The sequence below is a fragment of the Lycium ferocissimum genome, chromosome 11, assembly GCF_029784015.1.
Source record: "Lycium ferocissimum isolate CSIRO_LF1 chromosome 11, AGI_CSIRO_Lferr_CH_V1, whole genome shotgun sequence".
Taxonomy (NCBI): domain Eukaryota; kingdom Viridiplantae; phylum Streptophyta; class Magnoliopsida; order Solanales; family Solanaceae; genus Lycium; species Lycium ferocissimum.
In genome coordinates this window covers 42,061,863-42,076,421 of record NC_081352.1, presented here as the reverse complement: position 1 = coordinate 42,076,421, position 14,559 = coordinate 42,061,863, and the positions used below count along the sequence as shown (strand labels likewise).

General features: G+C 33.7%; 1 protein-coding gene across 1 annotated transcript; it reads left to right on the top strand.

Annotated features, from left to right (window-relative positions):
• The first annotated feature begins 7,641 nt into the window (after positions 1 to 7,641).
• LOC132036109 (probable aminotransferase TAT2) lies at positions 7,642 to 13,938 on the top strand. Its single transcript, XM_059426347.1, has 7 exons — positions 7,642 to 8,020; positions 10,919 to 11,258; positions 11,348 to 11,566; positions 12,301 to 12,360; positions 12,657 to 12,812; positions 12,901 to 12,994; positions 13,473 to 13,938. Exons 1-7 carry the CDS (start codon positions 7,740 to 7,742, stop codon positions 13,589 to 13,591), a joined length of 1,269 nt encoding a protein of 422 aa, XP_059282330.1. The 5' UTR covers positions 7,642 to 7,739; the 3' UTR covers positions 13,592 to 13,938.
• Positions 13,939 to 14,559: the final 621 nt, after the last annotated feature.

The following is a 14,559-nucleotide window of genomic DNA, read 5'->3' as shown; positions in this document are numbered from 1 at the left end:
GGGATATGTATGATTTAACCCTTTTATTGTTGACCTTAGAATTACATGTTATCAACGTCTTTGGCATCTTTGCAGGGTCAGATGATTTGTTCCGGTAATTTTCACCCTGATAACGTTATGTGTCAGGAACAGCTTTTCAAGGCGCATGAAATTACAAAATTAAAATTACCATGATAACTATTGACAAGTATGCATTTTTCTTAGTTGTCCTCTTCTTAACTTTATTTCATGGCAGGATGATTGGGAAGTTGCAGTTATGGAAATTGGAGAGCTGTGAAGACACGGAGGAGGAAACACTTAGGTTAGTTTTTTTGTCATTGTCTTGTTTCTATGTCCATTTTTCTTTTAACAAAAAACATAAGTGGAGAATCCAGTACCTCTTTCTCTTCTCTCTTTTAGCTTTTGCATAAGTGGAGAATCCAGTACCTCTTTCTCTTCTCTCTTTTAGCTTTCATTTTCCATTCAAATAATTATATGCACAAAATAATCTTTCCACTGATTCCCCTTTACCATAGAGCTAAGTTTTTGACTTCTGTTAAGGGAGTTCAACATTTAGTATACATACATGAAACAAAAATTTAATCTTATATACACCGTGTAATTTTTTGACGAGTGGGTGAGGATGAACCCCGGGCTCCAGATAGATCCGCCCCTGCATGTCAAGGTAACCACATGATTAGCATCTGATCCTTTTGCTTTATCAGTTTGAACCTTTTTTACTTTCTTTTTGACCTATTAAAAATCCATGATCTACTCCACATTTGGTAAAACAGTTACCTCTAGAACTAATTGTTGATGAGGCACCTAAATTATTGTACCACATGCTACTTGTAATGATTAATAGTAATGAGACTATTCTCTCTTAGCACATTAGCCTCACAATTATTTTCTCAAAGTAACGTTCTCAAGGCCATTGTCATTTTCATGAATGTTAAAGGTCTTTTTAGGCTTAAACATAAGGTAGATAATATAAATCTATGAATGAGTATTTGAGTTGAAGTCACATAATTTTTTTGAAAGTATCTGAAGTTGAAACAAACAAATTATAAAGTTAGCTGTACGTGGATTGTTCACTTGGCCCCAAAAGAAATTGTTAAATTTGAAGACATGTAAGTGAGTATAACCAACACTAAATTGGTAGTTTTGTTTACTTTAGTTTTCATTTTATTTATCACACACGCATATTTTAAAGAACAAATTTTCATAATTTTTTTTTTTAAAAACGATAATGAAAGATTCAGACCTTATAACATCTAATTTCAAGGAAAATATTGCCTTTGTGAATTAATTTACACACACACTCTTCACATGCATAACAAGAAATTTTCATCTATTTTGGTACTATTTAATTTATATAAAATATTATTTTTAAATTTAATGATATCTTTCATAACCAAGCGTGGCCAAATTCACTAATTTCTAATTAGGAAAGAAGAGAACAAATTCTTTCTCTCAACTCTTCTAATTTCCTTTCCTAAGTACTTGTACGTATCTCTTGTTTCTCAAAGGGAGCCTTGTCAAATTGTTATGTTTGGGTAGTCAAGCACCAAGGACCTTCTTGTTATTTAAACTGTGGTCTAATTAGAAATGTATTCCGGATTCAAAGTTCATTGATTCTGGCAATTCCTTATTTATTAGTGAATCCACCATTTATTTATACTCAGTATAATGCCATCATGTGGGATGTGGGGCTGTTTCCGATAAAACCCCGGCTCAAAGAGAGATATAAAAAGCATTGGTAATAATAGACAGTGACAATAAGCCGAAATAGCAGAAAGATAATAGGAGTCATAGTAAAAGAAACAATCAGATAGTGCTAGAGGTAATAACAAGCAATCCAAAGCAATGTAGAAAGGCATGGCAAAATACTATCGAAATATAAGGACCTACAAGAGTAATACTACGACTACTAGTATGCACAGATAAGTAAGACAACACTCAAATACTTACTAACCCTCTACCTAATCCGTGGCCTCCATAACCTCCTATCTAAGGTCATGTCCTCGATAAGTTGGACCTGAGTCATGTCCTGTCTAATCACCTCTCCCCAATACTTCCTTGACCTACCTCTCCTAAAACCATCCCTAGCGCCTTTTTACACCTCCATACTAGGGCATCCGCGCATCTCCTCTGCACATGTCTGAACCATCTCAATCTCGCTTCGTGCATTTTATCCTCCACAGAAGTCACTCCCACCTTGTCCCGGATATCTTCATTCTTATCCTATCTCTCCTAGTAGGCCCACACATCCATCGCAGCATTTGTATCTCCTCAATTTTCATCTTCTGAACGTGAGAGTTCTTGACTGGCCAGCCAACACTCTGTTCCATACAACATAGTCGGTCTAACCAACACTCTGTAGAACTTGCCTTTAAGTTTTGGTGATACCTTCTTATCATACAAGACTCCGGATGCAAGCCTCTATTTCATCCACCCTGCACCAATACGATGAGTGACATCCTCGTCAATCTCTCAATTTCCTTGAATAATAGACCCAAGATACTTGAAACTTCCTTTCTTTTGAATGGCCTGAGTACCAAGCCTCACTTGCATTTCAACCTCATGCTTTACGCTACTGAACTTGCACTCCAAGTATTCAGTCTTAGTCCTACTCAACCTGAACCCTTTAGACTCCAGGGTTTGCCTCCACACCTCCAACTTAGCATTAACTTTCCTGTGAGACTCGTTGATCAGAACTACGTCATCCGCGAATAGCATACACTAAGACACCTCAACTTGGATTTGCTGCATCAGCCCATCCATCACTAAGACAAACAAAAAAAGGCTAAGAGCTGATCCCCGGTACAACCCCATCATCACTGGAAAGTGCTCTGAGTCTCCTGCTATTTTATTATATATACCTATTTATTAATTTTTAACCACATAAATTTTGGGTAAAAATTTTCTGGGTAAAAAATGTTTAGTTCTACAGACTCATACGATATGCTCTGCATCTGCCCCTGCTCCACAGACTAGACGTACTATGTTAAATAGTGACTTTGATGTTTTCTTTATTAGCAATATTCATGGTTAAAGTTGAGGGCCCGTTCGGCCATGAAATTTTTTCACTTTTTTCCGGAAAATGTTTTCACTTTATTTGGAAATTAACGTTTGGCCATAAAAATTCCAAGTTGTATTTGGAATTTGGAAAACACCAAAAAACTTGTTTTCACTTTCAATACATCCAAACAACCAAATATTCTTTGCAAAAACTATAACCAAACACACCTGCATCTTCAACTCCAAAATGCCAAATAAAGTGAAAAGTGCTTGGTGAAAAATATATGATTTTTATGGCCAAATGCCTACTTAATTAACGAAAGGTACTGATAAGTTATTATAAGTCAGTTTAATGTTATTAAAATACAAACAACAGTGAAAGGACTTGTGTGACACTACTCTAAAGTATAAGCACTACTAAAAAATCTCTCTTTTCCCACTGAAAAATATTCAGTGGCTATTTTCCATTAAATGTCGGTGAGAAAAACCTAAATATTAATGTTTTCACGCTGAAAAGGATTAGAAAGTTTTTCAACGTTTCAATGTGAACCTATTTCCCACCATGTGTTTTCCCAATAAATATCGGTGGAAAAACCCTCTATTTCTACTGGTGAAGGGCTCGTCTGTAATTGCCCTGGGGAAATAGATGACTATGATTCATGCTTTGGCCGACTTTTAGCCCCCCCCCCCTTTTAGGCTGGGTTAGGTTCATGTTTATTGGAGTTTCAGAATGAGTGACTTTTATGGGTGCGTGTTTGTTAAAGAGGAAATATTTTCCATAGAAAATGTGTTCTTGAAAAATAAGTGAATTTTTACTTATTTTCTCATGTTCGATTGGTTAGTGGAAAATACCCACCCCACTACCACACCATCCACCCACACAATACCACTCCACCTCATCACCCCACCTACCACCCACTCCCCCACCAACACCCCAATCACCCACCTTACCATCCTCTAAAGGGGAGGGGTAAGAATTTTTTTTTTTTTTATAAAAGTAAAATAAAAATGTATGAAATATAAAATTGGGGGCCGGGGGGGGGGGGGGGGGTAGAGGTAGTGGGGGTAGCGGTAGAAGGTGCGGTGGGGTAAGGAAAAAATTCAAATGAGTTTATTTTTTTATAAATGTAAAATAAAATCTGAAATAGAAATTTGTGGGGCGGGGGGACATGTAATTTTTGTTATTTTTTTGTAAATTTTTATAAAAGTAAAAAAATATATGAAATAGAAAGTTCGGGGGTAGGGGAGGGGTGGTGGGTAGGGGTGTCAATGATTTTTCAAAAACCGATTGAACCGACCGAACCGTACCGTACCGAACCGGTTTTTAGGTTCTTTTTAATAAAACTGAAGGTTTTAAAATAAATTCATAACCGTACCACAAAAATACCGAACCAAACCGAATAAATAAATATGTAGAAATATATTTTATATATCATAATTTATAATATTTAGCTTTAGATATTTTGCCTGGGATGAATTTAAATGGAGAGGGCTATAACTAAAACTTAAACCCGTTGACCCTATTGAAACAAAATACATAAAGTCTCGAACACTACTACACGATAATATCATCAACGCTCCAAAAGAAGAAAAAGGTTTGGTTTCTCCTCCTCTTCTTTTGTTTATATTTTTTCCAAATTTTTAAAGTTCTTATTCCAATCAACAATGGTAGTAACTACATATAAATTCGTATTGCAAATTCTTTAACTAATTTTTTTAGTACAATTACTCTTTCTCCATTACCATTAGAACCTATATGACAATTAATTTATATAGTTCTACTTTTCAATAATTTCTTATGATAAAAATAATCTTTAAACACCAATTATCATGTCTTGATACAATTGTTGGTTTGCCGACTTGCTAGCTGCAGGATCCATCAATCCATTGTATAGTTCTAATTTTTAATAATTTTAATATTCTTTTAGAAGCAACGAATATATGAATTTATCGTGTAGTGTGCTCCTTATAAGTTGTAAGTAGATGTCGTTGTATTTGTAAGTATCAATAATGTAGTGTTTTCAGTTTGTTTCTTCCATAACTTTTTAATCCTTGTTTTTTGTATTGCATTAGGTGATTTTTTTTTTTAAAAAAAACCAAAAATTAACCGAACCGTACCGATACCGAAGAAAAACCTATCTCATTGAGACTGTTTTCAAAAGTTTAATTTTGGTTATATATAGTAGAGTAACCGAAAAATTGGCATGGTATAAATTTTTGCAAAAAACGGACCGAACCGAACCATGGACTGGGGACTAATTTTTTAAAGGTTTGTAGGAATAAAATAAAAAATAGAAAATTCGGGTGGTGTGATGGGTGCGGAGTGGGGTGGGTGGTTGGTTGGGGTGGTGGGTGGGATGGTATTGGGTGGTGGATGGAGGGGGTGGGTGTGAGTTCGAGGGTGGGGAGGAAACCATTAATATAGAATGTCGTTTGTGGATTTTTTTTGGAAATAGCCTCCCTGCCTCCCGAGGGAGGGGTAAGGTCTGCGTACACATTACCCTCCCCAAACCCCACATTATGGGATTTAACTGGGTATGTTGTTGTTGTACTTGTAGATTTGTTTTCCCTATTTTCATTAGGAAAGTTATTTTCTTTATTTTTAAGGAACTTGTTTTTCCTAAAAAAGTTAATTCCAAAAATCTTGATCAAAGAAAAATGGAAAAACTGCAAAACATTTTCCGAAAACATTTTCCTTCGTACCAAACGCACCATATATGTAGAATAAAATAAAAATAAATAACAAATAATTTGATATGAGAGAGGCTCACAGAAAGGAGGTACCATGTAACACATAAAATACAGAATATAACTACCACGTAACTTATATAATACAGAAAGTAACTACAACGCGGTGAAAAGGAAAAAGAAAAGAAAGCACCCAATAGCTACCACGTAATTAAATTAAAGCAATAATATTGGACGTATATAATTACTTAATGTCAATATCTGATAAATTAAAGATATTACTAAATGTACATTAGTTCAATAAATATTTGCTTTTCAAGTAATTGTATTGATAGTAGATGACAGAATAATTTGGTTAGTATGCAATTTTGGTAAGGGTACGTATATTTATCTTGTAAAAACCAATATTTTATCTTCAAAGAAAGAGTTTCAAATTTCAATTTTCTCTGTTCACAGTTATCACAGATGAAAAATAACTTAAGTTACTACTTAAAATCACTTAATTATTTAAAAAGTTAGCTAAATATCTTCATTCTCTAAAATAATTTATTCTTTTCTTGGTTGAAAAAATAAGTACATTTAACTTTTCATAAATATGGCCAAACACATATGTGGAGAGACACAGGCAAGCAATTGTCCATTTCTTTACTCGACATACATTTTTGGTGGGTTGTACTTTACTCGATATATGTTTTTCAGTGGGTCCGCCACAACACTACTGAGCTTGACATCAACTGGATACCCCACCACCATTGCTTCTTCTCCAGAAAATGTTTGGTCCCTTTTTGTTTTATATTATAGATTTAAATTTAAATAGTTTAATATTTTATGTTTGTCAAAATTGAACAACTTTCATTAAATATTAAACAAACTCTAATATCGATTGGAAAAAAAAAACTTTAAATATCAAAAAAGAGCTTGTCAAATCTCAGAAACTGCATCACACAATTAGATCAAAATAATAAAAATTACACCTTTAAGGAACTTCATTTAAAATAGATCGAAAAATGACAACAAATGTAGACATTGTGCACTTCTAAAAATGAGCTCCAATTAGATTCTTTTTTCATAAGTTTCTTTATAGCTAGTGATTAGAGTTTGTTAAATATTAATAAAAGAAAATAATATTTTTTGATAAATTTGAAGAAGCAAAACGTAGTGGTATATTTTTGAGGCACTATTTTAAACCAGATTTTTTTGTTTTTGTGTCATTTTCCCACCTCTTTTCTATTCTTTTGTATAGCTTGGCTTTATATGTTTGCAAATATGTTAACAGTAGAAATCCATCTCCTTAGTCCTTCCCCTCCATATATGCTGAAGTTCATTATCAAAGAGGAAATTAGAAGTGGAGAGCATCAAGCATGGATTTAAAATAATTTTGAGCAGTTTTAGCTTTTTTGTGTTGGCCAAATTGAACACTTTTGATTTCTATCAAATTTTTAATAAATTTTAAATTTCAGATTTTTTTTTAATTATAAGTACAAGAAAATGTTGTCAAATTTTAAAAACCGTAACACCAAAAACTATACCATTTGAATAGATAGAAAATAGGAGTAATAAAAAGTACACTCTCAAATACTACTAGAAACAGAGGTTTCTTCACTGATATTCGGTGGGAAATTTGTGTTATAAAACATAATTTTCCACCTTATTCACACCGAACAAACTCATTGAAAAAATGTATTGTGGAAAACAGGTTCTCATTAAAATGTTGATAACTTTCTATTTTCCCGTGTAAAAATACTACTACTAATTTTTCTTTTCTCACTAATTCAATCACAATATATACGAGAATAGCCGTTAAACATTTTCTACTAAAAAAATTACATTAAACGTTATAACTAAATAAATAAAAGTGTAGAAAACTGTACCTGATTATGACAAAGCAAAACTGTGTAGGGTCATTTTGCCACCTCTTTTGTATATTTGTTTTTTCGTTCCTATAGTTTGGCTTTATATGTTTGTAGTATCTTTGCACTAGATATCCATCTCTCCAATTTCCTCCATATCTGCTGATATTCATAATCAGATAAAAGTAAATAGCATCAAACATGGAGAATGGTACTACTACAACAACAAGTAAATGGAATTTCAAAGAGAACGAAAAATTGGCGAGTGTATCTGATCTGACAGTAAGAAGTGTACTTAACAAGTTGAGGTCTTGTCTTAACCCGAATGATACCCGACCCGTTATCCCTCTCGGACACGGCGACCCATCTGCTTTCCCTTGTTTTCGGACAACTCCCGTAGCTGAAGATGCTGTTTCTGATGCAGTTCGGTCTGCTAAATTTAACGGTTATTCGTCCACCGTTGGTATTCTTCCTGCTAGAAGGTACTCGTTACGTCCCTATTTATGTGATACTTTTTACTTCTAGAGATTCATATCTATGTGAATCTTGACCAACATTTAAAAATGGTTTTTTTAATATGTCCCTTCAGCCAAACTTAATAACCGCAGTAGGCCAAATATACAAAAACTCTACACTGATACATATATTATTTTATGTGATACTTTTTGCTTCTGGAGATTCATATCTATGTGAATCTTGATCAACATTTTAAATGAATTTTTTAATGGGATTCGTTTGTTGTTTATGTCCCTTATTACTGCAGTAGGCCAAATATACAAAAACTATACACTGATACGTATATTATCTTACCTGCTAGAAGGTACTCATTACGTCCCAATTTATGTGATATATTTTGCTTCTCGAGATTCTCTTATGTGAATTATGAGCAACATTTAGAAATGAATTTCTTTAATGGGATTCTTTTGTTTATGTCCCTCGGCCAAACTTAATAACCGCAGTAGGCTAAATATACAAAAACTATACACTGATATGTATATTATCCTTCCTGCTAGAAGCTACTCATTACGTCCCAATTTATGTGATACTTTTGCTTCTCGAGATTCATATCTATGTGAATCTTGATCAACATTTAGAAATGAATTTTTTAATGGGATTCTTTTGTTTGTGTCCATTCGGCCAAACTTAATAACCGCAGTAGGCCGAATATACAAAAACTATACACTGATACGTATATTATCCTTCCTGCTAGAAGGTACCATTTACTGGCATTTCGTACTCAAATTTTACTCAATTTTCGTCTTGTGAAGTGTTTGGATATGAGACCGTGTTCTAAGAGGGATTTGGACATAAAAAATGTGAAATTTGAAAAAATGTATTCCCACTGTCCTAATTTATGTGAGACAGTTTGGATTTTGATAGTCAATTTTTTTTATTTTGACCGTGAATTTGGACATATAAGTTTTTAAAAAATAATTTACATATTTAGAAACTACATAAAAAGTACTTTGCTAGAAGGTAATCCTTCCGTCTGAACTTATGTGATACTTTTGGCTAAATTCAACGGTTATTCATCCACCGTTGGCATCCTTCCTACTAGAAGGTACCAATCTGCTGGCATTGCTTACTCAATCTGTGTCAATCTAATGTCACAATTCGTCTTGTAAACTGTTGAATCTGAGATACTTGATATGAATTTGGTGATATTTGGATAAAAACAGTAGTATTTGAAGTTAAGTTGAAAAGGAGTATTGGAAATTGGAGTTATATTTGGACATGCTTCTCACTTCAAGAAATATTCAAGTACTGTGAGGTAGTTACTTTTTTGCTTGAAAAAATTGTTAAAATCAGTTTGAAACTTGAAAAACTCAACTTCAAGCTAGAGTGAAGAATTGACTACAATGTATAACCAAAGATGAAAAGAGCAAAAAAAATTGTATGGCCAAACGGCCCCGTAGTGTTTCTCATTTCAAAGTGTTTGGTTACATGTCTTACACAGTGCATTCTTCCATTAATCTGTTTAATTGTAGAATATCTTGCATGGGTACTACGAGGTATGATTATTTTGTTCCAATAATTGAGGGTAACTTCTCTTTGTAGCACTATTTGTTAGGTGCTTTTTTGTTCATGCTGTACGGTTAATGTGTCTTGATTAAAGAACCGTTGAATTTATCTTATGAGATATCTCAAAAGGTCACTCAAGTTGTGATATGAAACTTACTTTTGTATCAATAAAATCACTGATTCATTTGTCATTCAATAAAAACTTATTGTAAAATAAACTTTGAATTTTAGATAGGAGCACACACTAAATAATCCTTTTTAAGATGTGTTCGGTAATTCCTTGGTGTTTGCTCTAGCTAAAAATTCTATAATTATGTTGAAATGAACTTTGTAATGTTTAGTATGAATAGATTGTTCAGCTCAATTATATTAAGCAATACAAATTGCAGTTTATTTTTTGGATGTCAAACCTAGCCAAAGCAGTGAAGCAGCTAGTAGGCTAATTTTGTGAGTGAAGAATACCAATATATATTGGTCAATGCAGTTGATAAGCTTATTAGCATCCTGTACTTTTGAAGTCTCGTTGGGTAATAAGTATCATATACTTGAAGAAATATTCAAGTAAATATATTGTGACGGGATTTTTTTTTGCTTGAAAAAATTGTTAAAATCAGTTTGAAACTTGAAAAACTCAACTTCAAGCTAGAGTGAAGAATTGACTACAATGTATAACCAAATGTAGTTTTATGGAAAAAAAGATGAAAAAAAAAAAAAAATTGCATGTCCAAACGGGCCTGTAGTGTTTCTCATTTCAAAGTGTTTGGTTACATGTCTTACACAGTGCATTCTTCCATTAATCTGTTTAATTGTAGAATATCTTGCATGGGCAGTCTTTGCCCTGAATAAGTTATTTTTTTCCCGGCATATGTATCACATTTAAGTGTATTGCGAGGTTAGATTATCCAGTCTAAAGCTAATTTTGTTCCAATAGTTGAGGGTAACTTCTCTTTGTAGTACTACTTGTTAGGTGCGTTTTTGTCAATGCTGTACGGTTAATGTGTCTTGATTAAAAGAAATGACTTTGTAGAGGTTAATGTGTACTGATTTATTCTTGATGTTGTTTTACTCGTTGTTTGTTAGTGTTCCATTATCTTATTTCTTTGATTGGCTTTTGTTATGTACCTGCTTGTTTTTGAGATACCTTCCACTTTTGTTTGTCATATGGTTCCTGCACCCTCTTTCTCAGTTGTGAATATTAATCTTAACTGCATCCCATTGTGACCTACATTTATGGGATACAAGAATATGAAGCAATTATGGAGCTATTTCAAAAGGGAATATGCCTGATTGATTCTTGGAGATATCATTCACATTCTTCAAATTCAGAATTAATTAATTTAATTTTGTTCTCTGAAAAGGGCTGTAGCAGAATACCTATCTCAAGATCTCCCATACAAGTTGTCCCCCGATGATATTTACTTGACAATTGGATGTAATCAAGCAATTGAAGTAGTTTTGAATGCTCTTGCACGCCCAAATGCAAATATTCTACTTCCAACTCCTGGATTCCCTTATTATGAAGCATGGGCTGGATTTAGCCATCTCGAGATGCGTCACTTTAATCTTCTCCCAGAAAAGGAGTGGGAAGTGGACCTTGATGCAGTTGAGTCTTTGGCAGATGAAAATACTGTGGCTATGGTCATTATTAATCCTGGGAATCCTTGTGGCAATGTCTACACAGAACAACACTTGAAGAAGGTATGTCATACATGTACTTCCTTTTTTGTTGTAATACGTTGATATCCTAAGTCATTATGAATATAAAGAGGTGCTTTAATTTCTATCAGGTGGCAGAGATGGCAAGAAAGCTTGGAATTTTAGTTATTGCTGATGAAGTTTATGCTCATCTTGCTTTTGGGAGTAAACCATTTGTGCCTATGGGAATCTTTGGATCAATTGCCCCTGTTATTACACTCGGATCCATATCAAAGAGGTGGATTGTCCCTGGTTGGCGACTTGGTTGGCTTGTTACAAATGATCCAAATGGCATACTAAAAGAACATGGGGTACTTTCTTTTTAAAGATGGTCATTCTCTACTACTTCTTTATATGTTTATTTTTCTGGTGAAAGTAATTTTAGCTCACTTAAAAGCCAGTTTAGGTGTTGAACTGCACTCAGCCCCATGAACTGCTATTTATCCCCTAAGCTCTTTCCTATTGTAATTTGGTGTGCCTTTTGCAATAGTTTTTTCATGAAAATAAAAACCAATCAGACCGACGCTTGATTCTCTTATACTAGAAGTCAAACAGAATGACATAGAATTTACATAATAGAGAGAAACACATTAATCAAACATAAAAGTTGATGCAAGTCACTTCGTGGTGAATGTTCCAGGACTTTTACTCGAGTGTGTTGTGCTTTTGTTAAAGCAATGTGTTGAGTGAATGGCATCTGTCATGGGTTGGGAGTTGAGGTAATGGGATGCAGTTGCTTGGAGGAGGAACAGGAATGGAATACAAGGGGAAGCTAAAGATATTTTGATGAATTTCCTTTTAGTATCAAAAGCACTGTTGCTGCTGAAAGGAGGACTGAGAAATAGTGTAATCTGTGTCAGGTTCTTAGTGCATTAAAATTGGATTAGGGTACATTAAAGAAATGTAGAAGTATATTATAGCGGGCTATATACGTATATATCGATCTTAGATTGAGGCTGACTAGCTTTCTTGAGAAAGGAGGACAAATATTTTATCACAAAACAATGTCTACACGTTGTCACATTGTGCTTTTTCTTATTTGCAGGTCATAGATTCCATCATTGGGTATCTCAATATATCTTCTGACCCCGCAACCTTTGTTCAGGTTTGCTCTTTATAATGGCTTCTTCTGCTTGTGTTGTATAAAAAAATTAGTACCAGTTATTCCTTTACGCCACACATTTGTATAAAAAAATTTAGTACCACTTAAATTTGACACATTTGAGTTGCTAAAGGATTGAAATTTGTTTTGGTCAAACAGCTCTGTGTATTATTAAACATATTCTAAGTTCTTATTTTTATAACATAATGGAATTGTTAGTCAAGAATTTAGTAGTATAGGTGTAATTTTCCACATCTCTTACTGAGGTATCTGTTTTCTTTTTGTTCTTGCTTTGACAGGGGGCAATTCCTCAAATCCTTGAGAAAACAAAAGATGATTTCTTCTCTAAAGTAGTAAATATGTTAAGAGAAGATGCAGATATCGTTTACGACAGAATCAAGGATATTCCTTGCATCACTTGCCCAAGTAAACCTGAAGGATCCATGTTCGTGATGGTAAAATAAAAATAGAAGCTTAATTAGCCATTAGCTTGAGATTAGAAGATTTAATCAATAGTCTAATGGAGGTCTTTCTCCCTTGCAGGTCAAACTTCATTTGAACCTTCTTGAAGACATAGAAGATGACCTGGACTTCTGTCTCAAGCTTGCTAAGGAAGAATCTTTGATAATTTTACCAGGTAAAAGAAAACAAATGTCCCATGAAGCTGATCAAACTCTATCAAAAACATAGGTTTTCTCACTCAAACAAATGTCTCTTTCTTGGAGAACTATCTTTTCAAAGTCCTTTTTTTTACGCCTTGGAATGTTTCTCATACGCTTTTAGTCGTTAAATCTGCCATGCTAGCTAGTGATCACTTCTTTTGATATTTAGTTCAGTTTAACCCATAAAAACTGAGGAACATAAATGTTGGGGTATCATTGGCAGCTGATGATGATGGCAGGCAATTGTCAAATTTTATTGGGACTCCATGGGTGTAACTTTGTTATATGAATTTGATTTATGCATCATTTGCATTGTTGTTTGATTATGCTGCACGAAACTAGACTGTCACTTGAAAAAGCTAGTATATCAATATGAAGTTTGTGTGTTCTGCATGCACAAAAGCTTGTGGGATGCTATGTTGTATAGGTATCTGACAATAAAGCCTTGTGCAGGTGTTGCTGTGGGACTCAAGAATTGGCTCAGGATAACCTTTGCATGTGAGCCATCATCTCTGGAAGATGGCTTCAATAGACTAAATGCTTTCTATCAAAGGCATGCCAAGAAACAATAAGCTACTGTCCGAGAAACGACCTTGATATCTCTGCATTATGGATTGGCAAATGTGATCTTCAACTAGTCGTTGGATCTCAGTTGGTGTACATAGTACCATAGCTCATAGATAAGTTGGCTAAGTTTTCAACAATTTCCTCGAGTCATGAGAGGAATGTAATATGTTATTTGAAATGGTATCCGCTTCCGGATTATCCTAGACGATATCATTCTGGGGAATATCTTCCAAACTCCTGCTACAGAATATCCATAATGCACCATTACTAGTGCATCTGTTTGTAAGATAAACCTTTAACTAGCTAAGCTAGAAACAAAGTGTCTGTGAAATGTGCAAACGTTATTGTCCAATGTTGTGGGTTATGCTGATCTTATTTCGGTAATTTGCAAAGTAATTTAATTGGACATATGAGCAGTAGCAGCGGATATGTAGAATCATCTAATTTGGTGTTGAAGCTAAAACAAAAGTGAACAGTTAAGTGTGTGGATAAAAGTACTAAATTAATAATAAATAATTAATGGGTTTGATAAAAACGTGCTAACATACATTTTTTATATTAAAATAACTTAAATGTCCTTAAAATTGTTTAAGAGGTAAAATCCTAAGTTAGATATGACTAACTTTATGACTTTTGATTGAATTTGATTTATAAGCATTTTTAATATTAACAACGTAATATAAATCACAAATTATTTATAAATTGATTCAATCATCTTTTAAGCTTAGCCAAATATCCTTTTAGTATTAAACACCAAGTGCATGAGAATTTTGGCCTAAAAAGAAGTTGGTAAAATTATGTTTCTAATTTATGCCAGTTTATTGGACATTTGGGTTATCAAAGTGAAGAACGCACAAAACTAGACGGTTGGATATGATTTTAAATCATAATTTGATAATATATAGATTTGAAATTAGATTTTAGAATTAAAATTTTATTAGGACAAACAATTTAGATTTCAAAAGTTTTATTA

Excerpts from the sequence above, each read along its gene's own strand:
- LOC132036109 (XM_059426347.1), top strand. The coding sequence starts at position 7,740 with ATGGAGAATGGTACTACTACAACAACAAGTAAATGGAATTTCAAAGAG. Across the intron at positions 11,259-11,347 it reads CAGAACAACACTTGAAGAAG|GTGGCAGAGATGGCAAGAAA; the intron begins GTATGTCATACA and ends AATTTCTATCAG. Across the intron at positions 12,813-12,900 it reads AAGGATCCATGTTCGTGATG|GTCAAACTTCATTTGAACCT; the intron begins GTAAAATAAAAA and ends TCTCCCTTGCAG.